The 22,737-nt window shown below is 39.9% G+C and overlaps 1 protein-coding gene across 4 annotated transcripts in view; it reads right to left on the bottom strand.

Annotated features, from left to right (window-relative positions):
* Positions 1-234: 234 nt before the first annotated feature.
* Positions 235-22,737, bottom strand: part of LOC118265723 (protein prickle-like) — a 134,585-nt gene continuing 112,082 nt past the window's right edge. For all 4 annotated transcript variants that reach the window (XM_050694661.1, XM_035578822.2, XM_050694663.1 and 1 more), the window contains exons 6-7: positions 10,815-11,018; positions 235-2,531 (exon numbers count right to left, since the gene is read on the bottom strand). In XM_050694661.1, the coding sequence (XP_050550618.1) occupies positions 1,494-2,531; positions 10,815-11,018 (1,242 nt within the window). In that variant the 3' untranslated portion in view covers positions 235-1,493. The remainder of the gene's footprint in view (positions 2,532-10,814; positions 11,019-22,737) is intronic.

Below are 22,737 nucleotides of genomic sequence, written 5' to 3'. Positions count from 1 at the left end.
CCGACTTCCCCCATTCTTAATGTATTCCTGGACAATTGCCAGTCGGTCTCGCTAAACAGTTTTTTGTTCATGCGGTCGATAGGAAGCTATGGACAGACACCGGCAGGTCGAAGTATACCAAATTGATAAGTATACTTCAATAGATATTCGACTTTATATCTTTTGTTATAGAATTGAAAATCGAATGCAGGAATTAGGGGAGCTAGTAACTTGTAATACAGAATGAAGCGCAAGTTTATTCCAAATCATTTAATTTCATCTTCTCATATTACAAATAACTTAAACAAGTACGTACATTATTACTTTATTGTTACATTTCGATATATTTGTACAATATTTTGTGGTTTCTCGTTACAACTAGCGTCTATTCTCATTTATTTATTAATACACATTTTTGGAACAAATGCAGTTTCGTGAGCATTCTTTGAATTGAGTATTATTTCTAGGATAGTGTTGTTACAGCATCAAGTACAAACAAAAGTTTACATATCGACTAAATACAATATTGGAAGTTAATGTCTGATCAGTTTTATGAATAACATTCAAGTTTTGAAAGGCTAAAGAATGAAGTTTAGCCATTGATAATTTCACAAAGTATGTATTTATTACATGGTTGTAGTGACACAGCGGCTGGTTGCTGCATCAGCTAGGTATAAAGGTCTCATTGACTTTGTCAAGCACACAGCTACACAAGAATACAAGATCGTCACAACTCGTCACATTGCTTTATTTACACTGAACACATTCCACAATAGTATAAAACAGTTATACAAAATAACATATTGTATATTTGTACTCGTATTTTACAATAATCTCTTATTCAATAACTTAGGCTACACTTACAGCAAGCTACAACTAAGTGGCAAAGTGGGATATGTCTTAAATTAATCATTTCATGAACAAGAATAAACTAGAGAAAGCATTCGATATGTTTACACATAGTTATATATTAAATGAGAAATAATTTAAAGCTGACGTCGCTCGTTATATCAACTTAACTTTAGGCCCCTCTACTGTACATCGCTCAGTTTGCACACATTTCGCTCCATTCACAACCAACGTGCAGTTTGTGCACTCAATGCCAGACCAAAACGATCGATTACAAATAAAACCCGCAAAGGTGTTACCTATACAAGACACCGTCACATTTTAAACCGATTAATCCCAAATTACTGGTACGAACATAAATTTGTCCAAACCCTTTACAATTTAAGCCTTTTATGTAGATAACGATTATTATTATTGTGCACGTCACAACATGATCAGGCGCAGACATGCTGTCCCGCGCGCATGCGCACCTGGTTACTATTATTCGCGAGCAACACTCGGCAGCAGGCCCGCGCGTCGCGTGGCAAGATCAAAGCAGCTAAGGAAGACTTGTGGTACTCTATCTAACATTACTATGGCGGGGGCTACAAAATCTATCAAAAAGTCAGTCTTTTATATCGGAGGTCGGTTCACTAGGAGGGGGGAGGCACTAGGTAGAGCCAGGATCACGAGATGATGCAGTTCTTGTCGTGCTGAGCGTTCTTCCTCTGTCGTTCTCTCTTGGCGCAGGCCACGGCGTCGTTGGGCACGTACGATATCCGCACGCCGCCGTACGCGCGCCGCGTGGGCAGCGTGTACGACTCCGCGGACGACGACGACGACGAACACGTGCTGCAGTAGCTGCTGGCGTCTTCATCCCGGACCTTTTCCCTCCGCGGGGGCTCATCGGGCTCAAATGCTTCATTGTCGTCTCCGCAGAACCTGACTGTCCGGCCCCCTCGCGGTTTCCGAGGTGACTTACCATCCACCAGCGTCAGTTCCGGCATCGAAGACGAATGTCCTGGAGTGACGACTGCCTGCGCTTCCACGGGGTGTGGAGGCTTCCAGTCATCAGGTGACTCGTTTTTATGTTCCTCAGACGTCGGACTGGGTTGTATCTGATGCTCCGTCATAGATTGTTCTAAACGTAGATCTGCCAATGCTCTGTCGAGACTCAGGCAAGCATGGGGAGGTGGAGGCGGGTGCGGTGGGGGCGACTCTGGTACCAAGGACTCGCTAGGTTCTGAATCTGCGTCTATATGGTGAGGTGAGGGTTCTCTCGGAGGTGTTCTAGGCGGGGTCTTAGGCGATGGCATTCTTCTGGGCTTTGGCACTCGCGGTGGTCTGGGTCCTGGACCTGATGAGTCAGACGGCGTGGGTGGTTCACCTTTGGAGCACGCTATGGAACAGTATATCGCTCCTTTCCTTGGTAAGAACGGTCTGCCCAAGAGGCTCGCCCTGCAGGTGTGGCACGCGAAGCAGCGCTCCGTGGCGTGCCAGTGCTGGCCCTCGTGGGACATCTGTCCCTGGTCGACGCCGATGGGCTCCCCGCAGGCGTCGCAGTACTCGGCGAAGCAGTTGTCGAAGCAGGGCAGGCAGTAGGGCCGCGCCTCGCGCATGATGTACCGCTGCCCGCCCAGCTGGCGCGCGCACTCCGCGCACGCGAAGTGCTTCATGTGCCACGCGCGGCCCTCCGCCTCCGTGCACTCGTCGGCCAGGATTATCTGTTGACAATGGAAATTATCATTAATTGTGTGTACCAATAATTGCTTGTATTGATTTTGCTTAATTTTAATTGCATACTGTTAATTAAGTATCAACAGTATATCAAGCATTATATTACATTACGCCCATTAGGTACGTTCTGATCTACTACGTAGCATTGTCTAAGATGTCATAGAAAAATATTCAATTACAAAATATTTTCCAAAAGCAGTTCAATTTAATTAATTATCTGGATAAACACGGTTTAATTAGGCATTATTATTCATAGTGGTAGCCGGTGCTGTCGACCCCAAGAAAGTTGGTTCGCGACAATGGCATGGGAACGGGTCCCACGGTCGCCGAGTTATATTTTGTTCATGTTCATTAGTGGACTATTCACTCATTATTAATATTTCAGAAACGGTATTCTGTGTCGTGGATGCATGCCGCCGGCGCACGCGCACCGCGCCGCCGCCGCCATGCTGGACTTGCGATTGTAGTGATTGTTCCGTGTTGGTTCAAGCTGTTGCAATTGTTGGGGAATTAGGCTGTTGTACGTGTGACGTAACGAGGAGTGCATTGTCTGCACTATCTGACGACGTACAATCAAGGAACACTGCCAGCTGGTGGCTCTGTGAGAAAATTATTGCCACTGATACATTTAGATAACGTTAAAATAATTAAATGAATACGTTGGTAGAATGTCATTGACTAAGCTATAATTTTATGACTCCTTTATTAATTAGTGTATCTTCTTATACCTAATATGAAATGTAAGTAATGCAGTGGCGATGTGTTTCTTAAGATCGTTATCGTGACATCGAACTTTGCTACCACACTACACACGTTTTGTAACACTGACGGACGGACGGACGGGGATACAGTTATGTTGTACTCTTACTATTTCATAAAATAACTATTTACAAGGTATTTGTTCATGACATTACAAATGTTAATTAATAGTTCATTGACCTGTGCTTAAAACTATGTAATTGTAAACTTTTATGCAGTTATTACAACTTAGTTGTAATTTTATTGAATTCAATTTTTTCTATTTGTCTAGTTGACGTTACCTTGTCTGGTCACAGTGCGACTAAAGAATATAGGGTTTCATTCCCGAATTAGGCATATTATTCAACATATTTAATTCAACATAATTTTGAAAGAAAGAAAAATGTTTTTTCGGTACTTTATTTTTATTTTCTTTTCCTACCACCATTTCCCCGTTACCATGGCAACTAAACAGACAAAATAACCTAATTTAGCAACAGTAGTTCCCCGTGGGACTTGCACGGCCATCGCTGGGATGTAGAAGCCAGGTCATGTGGCTCCCAGCACCATGGGAGCGCCGGTATCAGTGACATCATCAGCGCAACTGTTTTATTGTTGCCACCGAGTTACATATACTCGTACGTGGTTTAAGTAGCCAGACTCACTTCGTAGCGTGTTTTGTGAACTTAGATTATTAAGAGTTTTCTGAATTTAGCTTTTATTATGTTTTTGGTAAGGTGGTTTTTTGAGTAGTTGTTTATTAAAACATTGTTTTAGGATTAGGTTGGTTCGGTATTTCGGAGCTGGCCTACTTAGAGGATCCCATGACCCCATATAGGAGCTGGCAGTGTTCATCGCGTAGGTTTTATCCTGATAACCATTCAACATTTCGTAGCCTTTCTGCCTAAGGAATAGTCGCTTTTTTAGTTTCCCTGCGTCTTAAATATAAAAAAAATGCTTTAAGCTTAGTTAATGATTAATTTAAAATACACATGTATTTATTTATACAACCAGTAACTAGTTGTTTGTTACACTAGGACTTGTGCCTAAACACTTATGTTATAATAGTTATGTTACAATGATTCTAGTAGTTTCAGTTATTTGTTTATTTGTGTTAATTATGTTTTCAGAATGAATCAAGTTGTAACACGTTCAACAATTTACAATGTTATGGGAACCATGTTCATGTCATAACTAGTGTTGTACTATCGACATGTGTGTGTGTGCGACTAGGGCGGCGCACGCGCATGTGTCCGTGATTCATCGATATTACTAAGCACATGTTTATCATGTTTTTCTATGTGTAATGTTAAACAAATTGATTTATCGATCTGTTTATACATCATTTGTGGGTAGGTGTAGTAGCTACTTACATCAGATTTTCGTCAGTTATACTATTAGTCATGAATTATTTGTCTAGGTATCTAGGTTGTTATCCAAAAAGACGCGGTGATTTTTGCTTCATTATAATTTAACCAATGAACTCCTAATCAGCCGGTTTGGAAGTCATTGGGGGATCCAATTTTGATTTCTCTCTCTGACTGATTAGGGCTACCTCTGACTCTGATTTCTGAATTCATAGGCCACCGCCTATAATCAGAAGTAGATATCTTTTAGCGTGTATGAGGAGGAAACCGAATAAAAACCTTTTCAGAAAAACTCGTCAACTGTTTCAGTAGAGCGGAAAGAAATTAATTTAATTTATGAACTAAATATACTAAGAATGCCTAAGTAAATTATTTATGAGTTCCATTTCGTTTCAGTCTGCAATATGTACTTGTGTAGTTGTAGGTACCTACTGCCGTGCATGCAGCCTTGCCTCAATGCGGACTTGGCTTGAAGGTTTAGTATTTGTTAATCAGAATTTATTTCGTTTAAGCACGTACTTCATAGACAGAAACTTTTAAAGGGAACTTTTTTTTTGCATTTTAATAAACGTTGCCGCACTCTATGATTTTCTCTTGGGTCGTGGGTGCGTTTACAAACATACAAGTTCACACACCCAGACCCGAAACAACAATTTGTGGATCACATAAAGAGTTGATCCGTGCGGGAATCAAACCCGCTACGTCGCGCGTCGCTACGCACGTCGAAAACTTACTTAAAACTATAAAGATGGACTTTTCATAAGTTTTGGAAAAATTACAACATTTTAAAATCACGATAAAACTTCTAATTTTCTACTTTGATTTTTAGCAATAGACACATATACCTTTTTAAAGCTATCAGAAGATTAATAAAACAACGATAAATCTTCTTTAGTTTCTAATTTGATTCTTAGTAATAGACACATTATAGAGCTTTTTTAAACTGTCAGAAGATTAAAAGCGACTATAAGAGAAAATAACTTGCGGTACTACCCCTGCTTTCCCCCACTAGCTAAACACCTTGTTTCCTTCAACAAAAAATGTCAAAATAACATAAACTGCCAACAAATCTCATTAATCCGTAATACACTATATTATACAACGTTTTCCTTGAAGAAAATGCTGAAATAAAAAGAAATGCAAGCAAAGTCAGGGTCACAGTGCTAGCGTGAACATTTCGCGGGTTTATCGCTAATATATAACTAAAGTATCTGCATTGCTGCACTCTTGACATTCAGGTAATGTAGCATTAGGCACATTTAGTTACCTAGGCAGTTTAGGCGCTGCTGCATAGCCTATTACTGTACTAAAAGCATTGCAGACTGTCATACAGCCTGTTTGTATTGCTGGCTGTTGCTACAGATTGATAATCTTCCAAGGAAATTGTTTGCAATAATTATTGACACATTCGTTGTCAAGTTGTAGTTAAGTTAGTTTTAATATAAGGTTAGGTAGCCTTCAGGGTATTAGGGCCTGTTCCAGGTGCTGAGGGTGGCCAACGAGGTGGTTTTAGTGAGGTAAAAATTCCACACTTCCTAATCTTTTATCAGCAGAAAGCTAGGCGCCTTTTCAAGGATTCTCCCCGTTATCAAATAAACAAAAATACTACTGTCTACACTCTGTATTAGTTTACAACCTGTATAAGTGTCTGTTGAACGGACAGTTCATTTAATATATTTTTCACTTAATCAGCATAGCATGTTAATCAGTTATAGTGGAACAGGTGCTTGCTTTCATTATCTAGTAATACTAGAGAACTACAGCTGGTAAGCTCCGTTGGAGAATAATGCGCAGTGTGAAACAATACAAGGAAGTTTATTTACAGAGCGCTTCATACAATATTACTTTGTGTAAACTGTTTATTTTCTTGTAGAAACATTATTGCATTTGTTTTCAGTGACCATCTGTTCATGGACTTGGGAACTATACAGGAGTTCCAATACTCAACGACATAATTTAAGTTATAGACCAACTTATGACGGCTCTGGAAAAGACAAAAGAAAATAAAAATACTTCCACTTTTAAAAATGTTTCAGAGAAAAGACCGACCTCTCTCGTAATCAGATACCTCTCGTCACATTTTCAACTACCGTGACCACAATTTTTCAAATATTTCTGATTTCTTTATCTTTGTTAGTACAGGGTTAAATTATATCGCTGAATTTTGGGACATCTGTATATGGCTGCAGCAGTTACTAATTTTATAATCTTGATAATCAGCTACAAGACGTCCACTGCTGAACAAAGCCCAATTACTTGTGTAGCACCCTCATACCTAAAGCCTAGACACGAGCCTAGGACACGACATGAGGACACTGATACCTCAATCACCGGTATCAGTAGTGTAAACAGTGAGGCTCGCGTGTGTGTGTCACATATACCCGGCCCGCCTGGACATGCCACCGGGACCGGGGACGTGATGTATCGGTACGGTGCACTGCGCCATTGGGGTAGTAGGGAACTGTGACATTGTAATCACTGCAATTGCGGATACATCAGGGTACATAGGGAACAAAAATGTTTTCCGTAGCCTCTCTTAAATTTATAGGTACTCTTAAGCAAGGATCAAAAGTATAGGTGACACTTAACAACCATTTGGTTTTTAGTGACGGCTAATGGTAAGGAGTTAATTTAGGGACTACGTCACTCACTCTTAGTTAAGAGGTGGTTTAGGGGTGTCTAGTGACAATGGTCATAAGCTTCTAAATAAATTAGATGAAGTTATTGAACGAGTGGGAACAATTGTTTTGATTTTTCTTCATATCTAGTCGAAGATAGATAAACATTAATCTAGTGTCATTATGACTCCGGACTCCGGAGGTGCGGACTGTCTAGCGGGTTTACCGCGGCTCCGGCTGGAAAAACAGAAGTAGGAACGGGGTGGTTTTTAGTCAGTAAGGATCTGACACTCCCTCTCGTCCAAGGCGAGAGAAGTAATTGGATAATTTTCCCCCCTTAAAAAGTCTAACTATGAGTGTAACTGGCCTTATTTTTGAATTGAGGAGATGCTTTATACGAAAAATTCTTCAGTGCGGGTTTCACACCGTATAATACAAGTAAATACTAAATTACACCATGGTTTGGTGTAATTTTTTACTTGTATTATCGAATGCAGATAACATCTATTGTAGAACAATCTCATTTAAATAATTAAAAAAAAAACACGAACCAATATATTTAATTATTTATATGAAAGTAACATATTTTTCAGATAAGGAATTCTAGTTCATAATTAGTTAGCTCCAATGTACCTAATCTAGGTTATCTAGGCTGTTTAGATTGTCAAAAATGTACACATGAGAACTATGACTTGTAGTTTACTGTTAATTACCGTAAAGTATTCGTGATATCCTGCGCATTCTCGTGACGAATAATTATAAAACCAAAGTAAATACAAAACTTTACTTATTTCTCATGGAAATATCTGATGTGACATGAAATCAAACCATTTGGAAATATTATTTATGTAAATGACAACAAATATTTTGTCGACATTTTTACAAAAAGAAAATCTTGTTCCATTACAAAGTAAAAGAATTTAATTTCTTGAATTTCGTGCACTATTCGTGTCGAGCAATTAAACGAGAAATAAAATAAATAAATCCAACATTTTAATGGCGCCGGCGATAAAACTACGCTTTTTAACCCAAAAATTTTTATTATATTTTAACAGAAATATGTCACGAGTTTTCACTGGTCATATCGACAGAATAAATAAAAGTTTTAACTGATCGAGATAAGGCGGCACGCAGGTATTTATAATAAATAAATTATGGCGGCCGGCGCGAATAACTAACATGAGAAACAATTAATAGCCATAAAGTATTTCTAGATTATTTCGTTATCTTAGTGTTTGATCTGTAATTACTAAGTTTCTCCGAGGGGTCACTTCGCAGGGCATTAATCAATGGTGTTTTACGGGGCCTATTAATGGTGCTATGTTGAGTATTTAAGGCTCATTAGTGGCTGGCGACGAGTTTCTTCAGCCGTGAAATGTCACGTGCTCAACGTTTACATTTCAGCCCTTTACTACTTTCAGCGTCCATTACTCGTGGTGGCCGTGGCACTCGCGGTATCCACGCGCCTGCAGGGGTCCGACATTTAATTACCCATTAAAATGTAGAGCAATAGTTTCTACGACTGCTATAATAATGTTCTCAAATAAAACGAAACCGATTGCTTTGTATAAACACGTAAAGTGTAGTATAACCCTCCAATGGTACAACAGTCCAGCAAAATTCCCCAGACTTCAAAACAACAAATTATTTTTTAATATCTATCATCGGTTCAGTATAATGTTCAGCTTTATGACCCAATCTGCTATGGACGCATTACGTGTAATTACACAGCCGTATAATTTGCACTAATTACCGGTGAGAGCGCCGGCGACGGCGACCGGCGACCGGAGCGCTGCCTAATGAAGACATCAGGTTAGTCTCCCATGGACACCACTCGGTTATTATCAAACATGCTACTTTTACTGTTTCCTTATCTTTTGCAATTTGTTTTACGTTTTGACATAAACATTTTCATATTCCAATACCACAGTACCCGACAGAAATAGGAGCATGGTTGAAAATTACGAGAAGCACGGCTTTCAGCAGTAAAGCTTAATATGTATATTTGAGATTAGAAATATGAGTAATTTTATCTCAGTGACCCATATTTGCTTTTGAAAGGTAAAAGTAGTTCGCCCCCAATCAGAGTTTACTTACCGGCCTCTTAGCAGTCGTTATCGTGAGATCAGCCGGCGGTGCCCCTAATGTTTCCTACCCCCGACCTAGATGCGGTATCGGGCGGAGGGTCTCTCGGACCGCTTCCGCCGCAGACGACGGCCAGTGTTGGCACCGAGCCGGTCAAGCACCACGCTAATAAGCTTTATAAATATTTTCCTAGCTAAAAGCTGTGAAAATATTTGATCGTTTGATGGTGACGAAACAAAAATGTCCTGTCAAAAGCTTGTTGAACTCCACTTTGCGGTGTTATTGCTAATCACTAGTATTGTGGTTGATGTCCAATTTTGCCGCAGACAGTGGTTGACTACGATCGAACTTAAGATCAAGCTTAGTGTGATGAGATTAGTCGTCAAGCAAAGAAAGGTGGAAAGACTGAGGAAAATAATGAAATTCTTTCTTGATCCTTCACCAGGGTAAATATCCAGAAAAGGTTTACAATACTGGGTGATTATCACAGCATATAATCGCGTACCCTGTGTGATTGTTTGATTGGCCGTCTGGCAGGGGTCGTTGCACCCCTCAGGTGGATACATTTGGGACGGGGCGGTCACTCGAATACTAAGTAAGTAAGTATAGCTTCACCTCGCCATCGCCAGTTGCTGGTTACATTGTGTGCTATCTCAATCTCCGTATTGTACTCGTCTGATTGCCTGCGGTGATTCGCTTTGTGGAGTGTAAAAGGTAATTAATTAATTTCACCTGATTTGAAAAATATGTAAACTGCTTTTGATGTAGGGTAGACAGAGTTTGTCCGCTCTTGGGTATAGTGATGGTGAATGAGAACTTTGATAGTTCAGCGAGTGTAGCAAGTGTGTACTCCTTATGCCTAGTGTAATGTGGGCTAGCTTTGAATCTTCAGTGGTAAGGAAAGCCGTGTCATCTGCAGATGACATTACTTTAATAAAGCAGTTGTTTAATGTATTTATTAAGTCAACAATAAATAACAGAGGCGATGGAACGAGGTACACGGCCCACTTTGCATAATTCCAGCGAACAATTGGACACGGCCATATGGCTGATCAGCATAAATTCCGCGATGGACGCGTCCACCGTGAAATGTCTGCATAACACAGGGGATGTGCATCCCCCCACCCCGATGGTATCTACTTCCGGTCCGTTGAGCGGATATTGCCAACTGCACGCACAATTGCGTCAGCGGCCGGCGCACGCGCCGCTTCGCGATTTTATGATAATGTTGCAGGTTGAAGGGAATCAAGTAATGGGCCGTTTTGTGGTAAATTAAAGATAAGATGGAGCAATTTGTTCTGAATAATAATGTGTAACACTGTAATTGTTTTGATTTGTAAGTTAAACGGGGGAGTCAACTTTATTCAAGTAATTGCGTGTTCAGTTGGAAGCAACATCGTAGTTGTTATACCAAAGTATTTTGAACATATTAATTTTACAATAAAAGCTAAATGTTTCTTACCTCATCGCAGGCCGAGCACCTGGGTTTGAGTGTCTCGGCGTGATGTCTCCCGCAGTAGAGGCGGCCGTCCTTCCAGAAGTACACGAGGTCGACCAGCAGCTCCTGGCAGGAGGAGCACACGAAGCAGGCTGGGTGCCAGCGCGCTGAGGGTCCGGCACGGGCAGCCGACACGCACATGTCGCCTGCTGACATCGACTCCTCGCACTGTGGAAGAAGAATGATGGTTAGAGATGATGTGACAAGAACACACTATTATTTTAGAAAACAACTGATCTCTTTCTCTACACCCTAGAGCCGCTTCATTAAAGAGATCATAATCTACAATATCCAAGGCACCACCGAAAATATTCCGCCAGCGTTTATGGCCATCTATTCAAGCTTCAAGCAGGCATGACTAACAAAACGTATACTGTTACAATATCGGCACGCGCTGCCCGATTGTCTCTGCATACTAATTCGCGAAGATTAGAAAACGGCCCAACTTCCGAGCTGCTAATATATTCCACTTGTAATGATTGGCCATAACTAGCGACCTTGTGCTCACCTCCGGCAGAAGGACGACCATTGTTCTCCGTTTGGAAGACCAACGGCTCGGGGCCGGCCTATAAGGACCATATTGCTATTCCTACATACAACGTGTAACAAAAAGGGGGTATACATATCAATTGCACGGGTACTAGACCGGTACTAGGCGATCAGATTTGCAGAAGAAATGTTTCGAGTGATCCCTGTAGTGTTGTGACACGTTTGTATGATTTGAAATCAAGAATCATGCGATACCAATTATTTGGTACAATTTTTTTTAACGTATTTTAAACTGAAACTTTGTGTAGAGATTCTATTTAACCCGTATTCATCAGCTTCTTGATGTATATGGGTATTTTGTTACACGTTGTATATTTCAAACAAGCTGTAGCAGAATATTGAGTCAGGAATCTGAAAACTTCCATGACCCAAATATCTCAGTACCTAGAACCATACTGATTAACGCTTAGTTTTGACTCAACCTGGTAGTCATGCGACAGTATAAGCCTGACCTATCATAACGAATGGCCTAGTGTAGGAAGTGCACGCAAGCCGCGATCGATCCAAAAATGGCGCTGGCAACAGTAGTGGCTAGTCAAGTCATCGGCGCGGCATCCCTTGTGATCGCGGTCGTTTTAGCTGCGCGAGCGCACTGATTCACGCATACCTATCAGTCCCAAGAGGTAAAGGTTGCTGTTGGTCTTATTTTTATACCCTTTTTCGGTATGGAAATGTACCATATTAAAATTGGTTAGTATTATTGATATATCTTTACGTAAACTAATAAAAAGAAAATAATTGATGAATGGGCAATTGAAATAGTAAAAATCTAAATAATTCCAAACAAAGAACCCTTTGCCGCATTCCTGGTACATTGTGGTGTGAAGGGCAGAAATTCGCACGTGTGAGGTAACTGGCGGCGGGGACCTACGCACGTACGGGGAGGCCTTCTCAGAACGAGCAATAATGTCATTGTATGGGGCCCAGTGGCGGCCTCTGTGATCCAAACCTCCTTTATTGGATCTATGTTTGGACTATGCGGCGGTAATAAAGCGACATAACTGCTTCATGCGAATTGGACGGCAAACACTGAAACATCACATTACACATTATGTGTTAGGGTTTTATTTGGTTGGTGGCCATTTCTGGTTAGTACAAATGTGTTTCTAGGAACCTAAAGTAACAGGGATTTCAATGTTTAGCGTAATAGACTTTGCTTTTAATTGGCAGTGTGTGGATTTGAAGTCAAGGTAGCGCAATGCGTATCGTTGAGAGGAGTAATGTCAGGTACATTTGGTAAGGAATGTGTTTGTCCGGCGCAGGCGCGGATTCAAGGCACGATTACTACGGAGCACAGCGCGCGTCTGCCTCGCCAGACGCTCTCGCGCATGACTCACTGTTCCGCCACGCTTGTGTGGCGCAGGGTATAAGCGACAGCGGGTCAGGATTTTAGGTTTACGGGTATAGGAACTTCGGCATTGGTGTTATAGTTCCTTAAATAAATGATGTAGCTTTGCGTACATACATTTTATGATAACATATAATATATATGGGTATCTAAACTACGTATGGAAAACTATGGTTTCGATTCATTTTAATATGAAGGTTAGCGTAAGTATATTTCGAAAGGAGTTCATTATTTAATCACCGCACCGATCGGATCCTATATCAAAGTTTTTAAAAAGCTACACTCAATTAAATGCTCTTCAGTAGTTTTACGGTCACAAGTAACAAGCGCTAGCGGGAAGGAGCATCACTGCTAACAATGGGAGCTACTTTTAACTATAACTACATGCCAGTGGCTACCTACCTTATATGGAAACCAGGGCTTGAGACTCAGCGCAAGCTAGCAATGGTGACCGCCACAACAATCATTACGGGATTCGGATAAACATCTTTAAATACTTTTTTCTTGGCAGAAAAAGCTGATTCAATGTAATAAGGTTATTTATTTTTAGGATTCTAGAATCCTCTGTTCGTACAAGGGCCACTTCTAAGCCCATATAGGAGTGATATTATGATCCCACGCACTCCGACCTAATTCCCGTCTGCTAACCCTTTGCTGCGGTAATTTGGAGAAAGTACCGAGTACGAGTACGTCGGTGTTATGGAGCTGATTTTGTTTAACCTGACATATTTGTATTGTTTGATGTCTTCCATTATATATTTTGTAATTAATTCATTGTCTAAACTAAGAACGTTTGCAATGAGAGTCATTAACTTTAGATTTCGAATCTACAGAATAAACCGTTTTTCTGTTTGATGGTTTTAACTTAGGTACATACGATAAAAACAGAGTTGTCGTAGATACAATCCTTACGGTGTTTTTATACCAGAGATGTGCTTTGCTACGTTGCGAGCTTCCACCAATCGTATAGGTATTCGTTGGTACACATAGCTTAGCACTGGTGGAAGCGGACTCAGCTAAGCTATGTATTTTATATGAAAAAAATGTATGCTATAGATGCGTGCTATGGATGGCTTTACTACTATCGATATGCGCATCTACCTCACACAGCTCATATTACATCGTCGTAGCAAAGCGTACATCTCTGGTGGAAATGCTTACTCAGGTACTACCGAAAAGGTCATCACAAACATTAAGTATTTTACTTTGAACCTAAAGTTATGCACTGCAGTATTACACTAAAGTCTATGTTGTTAGTTGACCTTTACCGCCCGAGCTCCAAACCTAAAACATGGCGAATTTCCGCGGCCCAGCCTTGCACTCCACCATCGATCGCTGCTATTTCTATACAAATCAATCAGTTTCGTTGAATTATGGGAACATGTGGCTTGTCTCGCAATCCATTAATAATAAACTAGTTTTACTTGACGATCTAATCATTGGTTTTGTGGACATAATCCTGACTGTCTGAAGTCATTAGTTGTAAAATTGTCTATAGTATCATCCTAGTTTTGTTGAAAGGATAATAAGCGTAGATGAGTAATGCCTCTAATAATAGTAATAAATACTGAATAAATAAGTCATAACTTATAATGGGATGCATGAAGCTCGGAGCCGAAACGTAGAGCGAGCGGCGCGCGGTGGTAATATGGCAGTAAGGCACCCATTCATAGAAGCGAGTGACAATCAAACGCATGTATCGGCGTATGAGGGCCGTGAGTAATGCTTTGACTTTCACTGCTACGTGACAGACGGACGGACGGTCAGCTGAGCGGAAACGGAGGTGACGTCACCACGACGACCATTGTTCACCTACGATTCTTGGAGCTTCCCAGCGACCGGTGGTGATGAGGCCGGTAGTGATTTAGATGTCGGCCTGAGGAAATTGCGACTTCCCTGGCCAGTCATCTCATCGCCGTGAATGCTAAGCGCGCGTTATATTAATGTCAGCTTTATTTATCTAATGACGCAGTCGACACGCGTCCTGCGAGCCGGCCCGCGCACTGCGCCCGGGATGTAACGTGCGGCAGACACGGTAACTGTAGTTTAAGTCTAAGTTATGTGCTATTCGTTACAGGTGTCTTCACTGTTTAAATTAGATCAAGTTCTTCGGGATCAAAAACAAACAACTACGACAGGACCACACAAATGATATGAAAAACGGCCAATCATCATCAAAAAAGTCATCACGAGCGAAATAGACCCCCGCCGGGAACAAATCGGCGCTAATTTGTTAAAAAACACAGCGGCAAGGACCAAATCAAACAGAGGACCGTAAGACCCGCCCCGTGGACCATCAAAAACGATTTGGACTTGAAAAGACGCCGACGTGGATCACTCCTAATTATGAATACGAACGCTACCTTCTAGAAACCAACATTATATTTAAAAAGCAACCTTAATACCTTCGACATAGCAGTTACGAAGTATTTCAGAGACAGCACAGCCAATGTTGGCCCAAATCTAGCAAAAACATGAGTGAAGTTTCGGCAAGCTAATTACAAGGTGCGATGTACTGACGATTTGTAAAATATATCGCAAATATTGGCGTTGGACTGATGGACCACCTACATGCTGGTTAATTGGTGAAGGAAAAAAGTGATGTGCGTTGGAAAGACTTTGTTTTTTAGATAGACCGAGAGGTATTCGATGGACCATCGTGTTTGTCTAATGCCTTTGTAATTTGTAGGGAGTAGAAATTAAGTGGCAAACGATTTGTGTCGGAACCTTTTTAAGATTTCAGATGATTTTTGACAGCATCCATTTTCGGTTATTTGTTCTTTGGTCAATTTGCTAAATTATTGTCAAAGATTGAGCCATCTCTACACTGGCGTAATGTGGCAGCGACTTGCAAACGTCGACAAGATATAAGATTAGTTTTATAACGTAACGGGTGTTAACAGAGCGTCACTAACTGTCGTGATCATATTAGTTAGCAATATAAGAAATAGCTGTACATGCTGACAACTGCTGTCTGCTGTTGGCTTGGCACTTATACAAGGAGATATGTTATTAAATAAAATAAAGACTATTTGCTACATCTAAAAGTTTAGTCAGGGATTCTTCAGCCCTGTTACACATCCTGGACAGTTGTGATGTCTATAACTAAAACCCATAGTCCACATCGCCTGCATATAGGTACGAGTGCTCCACACACTCTCCCACGGACTCCCATGCTCTGCAGACGTTTCCCACAATTCCCACAGTACTGGAGTGCGTCACGCATAAGGCCCTACACTTGTCTTATTTTTTAATTTTCTTTTTTTACCCAAAGATACCTGCAGCGTGCCCCCGGACAGTTTTAACGCTTTTACGGCGGAACAAACTAAAACTACAATATCGCTTTCTTAAAAACCATTGCTGGTTTTGTGTTAAAGGCTTGTTTAGTCAATTGAGTTGGAACAGCAATGGACGCAGTTTGAAGGTGTTGTGCAGGTAAGTTTTTATAAGGAAGCGCGTGGTGGTCGCGTAATATCGGGCGGATCGAACCGAGATCACGTATAGCTCGCGTTCCGGGAAAGCGCTAGCGAAACGACATTATTGTTCGACAAACAAATTGACGAACAATGTGCAGCCGCGTTGTTTAGACTCGACGCCGCGCCGCCGCCGCCGAGACCTTGTGCAGTACGACACCGCGGCCACTCGGTGACATTTTTTGCTCAATAAAAAGACAATAGTTTCTGTGACATTTCAATAGAAATATTTTATTACTGCAGACCGAGCCAACTAATCAAGCCCAGTATTGTTTAGTTTAATCTTTGTTTTCCTCATCATCTTCTTGGCAAACATCTATTTAACATTTCGCCGTAGCCAGCATCTAATATTGAATTATCGATTCGTCACCGCCGAAGAGTGTTATGCAGTATTATAAAGCAATAAATGTAGTATTTTCACGCCATAACCCACGGGGTCAGTAGAACACCAAGTTACCGTCAAATTGAGCAATTTCGAGTAACGTGCGGGCATAACGTTATTTAAGTGTTGTGCGGACCGAGATACTCAGAAATACTCAGAAATATAGTGACCAAAGATTCAAGAACTATTTGAATTTCAATATAATTTAATAAGTACTTATTGAATACTTAGAAATGTCAAAAGACTGGAGCCTCCTTTTAAGTAAAGAAACTGTATTAAGAACCTAGAATAGATTGCTTCCATTTAAGTTTGTAATATCATTTCTATATTTTTGGCTTTATCACAAACAACAAACATCATAATTGTTGTTTGTGTTTACAGGTACTACAGAGTGAGCTGGTTTTTAACTTTGTTTGTGGCAGCGATAGTGCAGTTGTGAATAGTAGATAACACGGTACAGTTAAAGTGGACGAGGAAGATTGCACCTTACTTCTACGTATTTATAAAGTGGAAATTGCCTCTGAACAGTTCAGATATGTTAAATCTTAATTTCATTGCATAGCAGTTAGATATGATATCTATCAACAAATTCAACTTGAAGTAAATCGTTTCAATGGACATCATTTACAAGAATTACTATCTCCATTGAGACGATGGTAAGAGCTTTATCAAAGCTGTGAGTTCTATGATCATAAAACAGACATCACAATCTATGGTAGTAGTAAAAAAACGGGTCCGTCTGTGCGGGCGGTCCGCGGGCGCGTGTGAGAAACGGCTCGGCCGTGAAATCGCCGCCACTACGATGCCCACACTAAAAAAGTGTTGAGATGTCGGCCTTAGAGGGCACGACACGGGAACGATACGATGCATGCGGGACTGCATCGTCGTACATAATTGCAGACGAACAACATCAATATGTTTGTATTAAGAAGGAGATTATAACAATGATTGGGGTGTGAACTTCTAATTAATTTTGGCCAAGGGGTATTCATAATTTTTCGACACAACTCTAAGGTGGTGTGAAAAAGCTATTGATATAATGCTGTCACTATGCTATGCAGGTTGTTCACAGCACGCTAGTCTTGAAAGTTATAGTGGGAGACCACGTCTTGTGTCAGTAAAATATAATTTCTATATTTTTAATGTATTTTTGTAGCTGTCTCGTCTTCCTGACCAAGCCCTTTCAATATACACGAAACGAGCACGATACGATACTTATATGAATTATCAACGGTACCAAAACGTTAACAACGAAATTGTTATTTTATCAACAGAGTGTAATCAAAGTGAATACTTAATAAAAATATCAATAAAACACAATTAGTAGATAATTTTAAATTATCAAACAACAGGAATGGGCAGTAATTATTTTTATCTGCGCCAGTCAGTGTAGCTGGCGGGAGATTTACATCTCCTGACACCAAATGGATCACTGCTATCTTCGACAACTTTATATTCTTTTAACCTTTTTTCTTTCTTTATCTTTTTTCACACTAAACAATGCGTCGGTAAACGATAATTAAAAGTGGAGGCTGTAGCGCCTTCTCTAAACTTTTTTCTTTTTGTCCATCTCGGTTGTGGAATCTAATCCAATTGGCTTTACGGGCTGACTAATTGATTGGTCTGCTGTTTATTTTTGTTATTTGTGGAGAGATAGTGTTGATTTATTTCGAGACTTTAACTTCGGAGAACTGGTACTTTGAACCTGTAGGAGCCTTTTTGAAAGTGGTTTTGAGTATTTTTTGTAATATTGATTACAGATCCCTGATATTGATCTGGAATTTTTGTCTTGAAGATGTACCTGATTTCTTTAGGATACCTGAGTTTCGAGTAGAGAAATTGATTGCACTGTGGAGTGAAAATATTGAACGGAAAGCTCTAGTTTAAGAGTTGAGTGTGCACAACACGCCATGAACAAAACAGTTAGGAGAAATAAATGGAATACCGCGTGAACTGACCGCTGCCACTGAATCGCAATTAACGTTCTCAAAATGTCTGCGTTCTTTAAGGAATAGCCGAAGTTCTTTCACGAGAATCTAATAGGTCATTAGAATTTATTATGACCTCAGTTACAGCCCCAATGGTTAAGTTATTATAAGCGCGACTACCAATCCCAAAATTTCGTTTTTCATCTTCGAATCCAACACAGTCTGAATTAAGTTCACGTAGCACATTGAACATGATTATCAATGGCATTCTTTAATCAGTGCAAATTTTTTCAAGCAAATGTACGATCGGCTACTATCTGAATATAAAAAACTTAAAATTTTCTCAATCCGATATTTCTTTTTTAATTTTACAACTCGGAACGTCTTAAACGCGGTATTCTAATCTCAGTAGGCGTGGCAACACTGAACCCCATTTAAATTATATTGAAATAAATGTTTTTGTCGGCAGCCACACTTGAATGAGCTCCGACGCAGCCAGGACTTGTTCACGAGGGTCGAGGGTATGCCAGGCATGCGACCTTGTGGAGTTCTTTGTGGAATTTTAATTGTTTTCCGAAGTGAATTTTGAAAGCAGGAATTTGAATAAATGGCTTTGATAACATTGGAAAAAATTAAAGATCTGATTTAAGTTGTTAATCGTCATGAATTTAATACACCAATGGTAAATAGCATTATGCAGACATGCCTTTGAAAGGATAGAATTAGATCCTTGTGTTCTTCTTCACGGACTTTAGAAATGTATGCATAGTAAGTAACACTCCTACAGATTGGCAGTAAATACGTTATACTCGTAAAAGACAATATAAAATCACTGTAAACAATATCAAACAAGACGAGTAGTACAAGTACCTTCAAACCAGCCAAGTTAGCAACTTGAAACAAATCCAGAACAAATAAACACAATCAACAGCCTCTTTAGCATTATAAACTATATAAAGCTAATCCAGATGAATGAGATGGAAAATAAAAAGAGTCCTATACGAGTCTGGCGCCAGAGCAGGACGACAATACGTCATTGTATTTATATAATGGTTTGTCTACAAGCGTGTACGATTGTGCTTCAGTCCCAAGTGTTTTTTTATATTTATTTGATCTTATTATTCATAGGTAAGCATTATTGTGTCGCGACCGAGTTCTGGCACCGGCCGGCTGGGGTTGGGGTTCAGCGCGACCGTTGAATTAACTGGATCTCGTTATAATATTGAGGCCTCGCTTCCACGAGATGAAGTGAGAATTGATATCTTGGAACTTTTTCAAGTGTTGATAGGACATAATCAGTTTGGAGTTAATCATTATGATCAAGTAAAAGTAGGAGAAAGTAATGTTGATATTTGTGCGATACACAAAACTGTTATTTTGCAAATAAACGATTTTGGTCTTGTGATTTCAATTCCGAAACGATTACATCCGAAACCACGCTACACAGTATATCAATAAAAAGTTATACAGATCCCTTCTCAGTAAAATCGAAATCAAAAAGATTTTTTGTGCGCACCACGAGTTTATGTGAGGAATGCGAAGTTTAGGAGATTATACAAGTCGGCGGTACAAAGTCGATGCACAGAGGAGCGCCATTGTTGGTACATCACCGTCAATGCGAGCACATTCCGCTGTTGGTTTGGAAACTTCAATGTCAATAAATATATAAATGTTACAGAGAATCAATATCAACACACTACGGGCCCCTTTTGAGGAATAAAAGAAGAATAAAATAATGAGAAAAGTGGAGATATACTAAGAGTTGGTGAATACTATTCAAGTATTACGATAATCAAAGAAAACAAGAATGTTTCAACATATCGCCATTTATGAGGCAAGTGAACACAACTCCTTTATTTTCGTGAAATAATTCTTTATCTATGTAAACACAGTGTCAGTCACCGTGGGAACAGCGACCCGTTACTGCTATCTTATCGACGATAGCTTCATTTGGTGAGGCTTTGTCGAGCGATGCCAGTGCCCACTTGATGGCTTAATTGGTCAACTTGCACGTTTTGCCAGTTTTATAAGTCATTCTTGAATGCAGCTCTTTTATGTTTTTCGGAGGTTTTGTATGAATTTATCATATTCTCAGAATCGTAAAAGATATCCAACTAAAGTATTTTTTGTGAGAGCCAAAGTAATGCTTCAAATTATAATGATGTCCAGCTCCTCAGATAAACAGGAAAATTTATATTATGGCCATCGTAAATTTACTAACAAGAATCAATTATAATCATCGCGTGTTCTAGGTCACATTTTTGTAAGATCCCTACAAGACAAATTGTTTCTAATGACTACGAAATTACGCATTTCAATACGAGGTTAATTGAAAATCATCTGACTTTGTATTCATCCCCATAGTGACGGCTCAGCGGGCTGCGACCTTCACCTTGGCTTTAATTCTCTCGTCTAGACTGAACAAGTTCCTACCAAAGGCTTTCTACAAAGATTCATTCCAACTTTAAATCGGCTACAATGATTGTTTTATTCAAGTACTCTCCCGTTTCACAGAATCTAACAAGCAATGTATAAGGAACTAATAAGAAAAGTCTCGTTGTTAAGGAAGTTTTTTCTAAGCGTTACCGGTAAGGAGTACTCCAGGGTGCGCTATTAGGACCGCTGTTCTAAGGTGACCTCTTTGAAGGCCACCCTTTATAACATGAAGTTGTTTACTCAGCGGTGTGCGCAGTCAATTGGGCAATTGAACAAATACTATTGGAATTTAAGGGGACTTATTTCATTCCTTCCAAGTATTACTGGTACGACAATTTTATTACAGAAGAAAACTTAACGGGATTGTGTTTACCAGTACTTGGTATTAATTGGCATTACGGTATGAAAAGCTTTATTCTCTCGCTTGAAAAGCCATCAAAGCTAGTAGGGCGATAGAGGGCTTGTGTGGAATAATACAACACTTAAGGTGCTACGGTGAGCCAGACGAAATGTGCCCCCATTTAAATATTCATTACACAATAACAATTGATAGAAAAAAAAACGGAGTCACCGACAGATGACAGGCAGGCATGTAGCTCGGACACGTCAAACAGAACAGTGACGGTAACAATATAAGATAAAGTATAAGGGTGTGTTTTTTTCAATGAATATTCTATGCGGCGATTAACATAATCGCAGGACAAGCAGCGAACCAGCCCGGGCGTGTCACACTTGTAAAGAAACTAATAAAAATGCAAACATCAGTTTCGAAAATTGATAAAAAGTTGACAGGAGCAAGCTCGATGAGTGCCAAGCGTTCCGTAGCAGCATTTATAATTTAAACATTCTATACTTATACTAATACTTCAATTGATGAGTTCTGTGTACCAAATATATTTTTTAATTCATATACTACTAGCAGACCCCTTATTTTTGTATCAGAGATAGCGCTGTATGTGAAAAAATATTTTCCATTTTCCTACTTTTCTCTTGATTTTTTTCTGCTTTGCAAAACCGTGGAAATCGGTTCGTGCGTTCTGGAGTGATGGCGTCAGGAAGGAAAACCCGACTTATTTTTATGTAATAGATTGCCTTTTCAATGGTTCTAAAAGCGTTCTATGAATGCCATTTGGCCGGTCTACATAAAAAAATATTGTGTTATAAGTTTTGAAACTGAACCCTAAAACCCGTCCATTATTTAGTAAATTAATGAAAAGATAAATAAAAACTTGTCTCGTGGCGATGCGTTATCTAAATAGATTGTATAATATCTGTAGTACTCTCCGTAATCTACAGTTTTTGTTGCTGGTCACCCCTCGAGTGTTTCGATATATCGTAATTGATTCTTTATGGCTTTTTAATCGTTTTCAATGCCTTTTTGTTGTTTCACAAACAGTAAACAAATGCTTTTTTTTCTGTTTTATAGCAAGGTTATTGATATTTTTAAATTGTTTGCATATATTTGTGTAACACTACAGTTGTGTTTCTATATTAAATAAGTTTTCTGATTCATAGTTACGTATTCTTTCTTCTGTGTCTATTTCTTACTTTTTATTTTTACATGTAGCTGATAATTCCTGGGCTAATTTGCTCCACTTCAATTTTATTTAAATCTGCGGTTTCTTGCCGATTATCTTGGCAACAATCAAATAAACCTGACTCAATGGCTTCTTACGTGTTCACATCGGCGCAAGGAATATTCCGCTCATATTTGGGTGGTCCTGATTGCGGGTTGTCGCCCCGGCCACACACCTCACTCCTCGTTACAGGT

This window comes from Spodoptera frugiperda, chromosome 7 (assembly GCF_023101765.2).
Source record: "Spodoptera frugiperda isolate SF20-4 chromosome 7, AGI-APGP_CSIRO_Sfru_2.0, whole genome shotgun sequence".
NCBI classification, from domain to species: Eukaryota; Metazoa; Arthropoda; class Insecta; order Lepidoptera; family Noctuidae; genus Spodoptera; species Spodoptera frugiperda.
The sequence above is the reverse complement of the archived record's forward strand: the minus strand, read 5'-3'. Positions and strand labels throughout refer to the sequence as shown.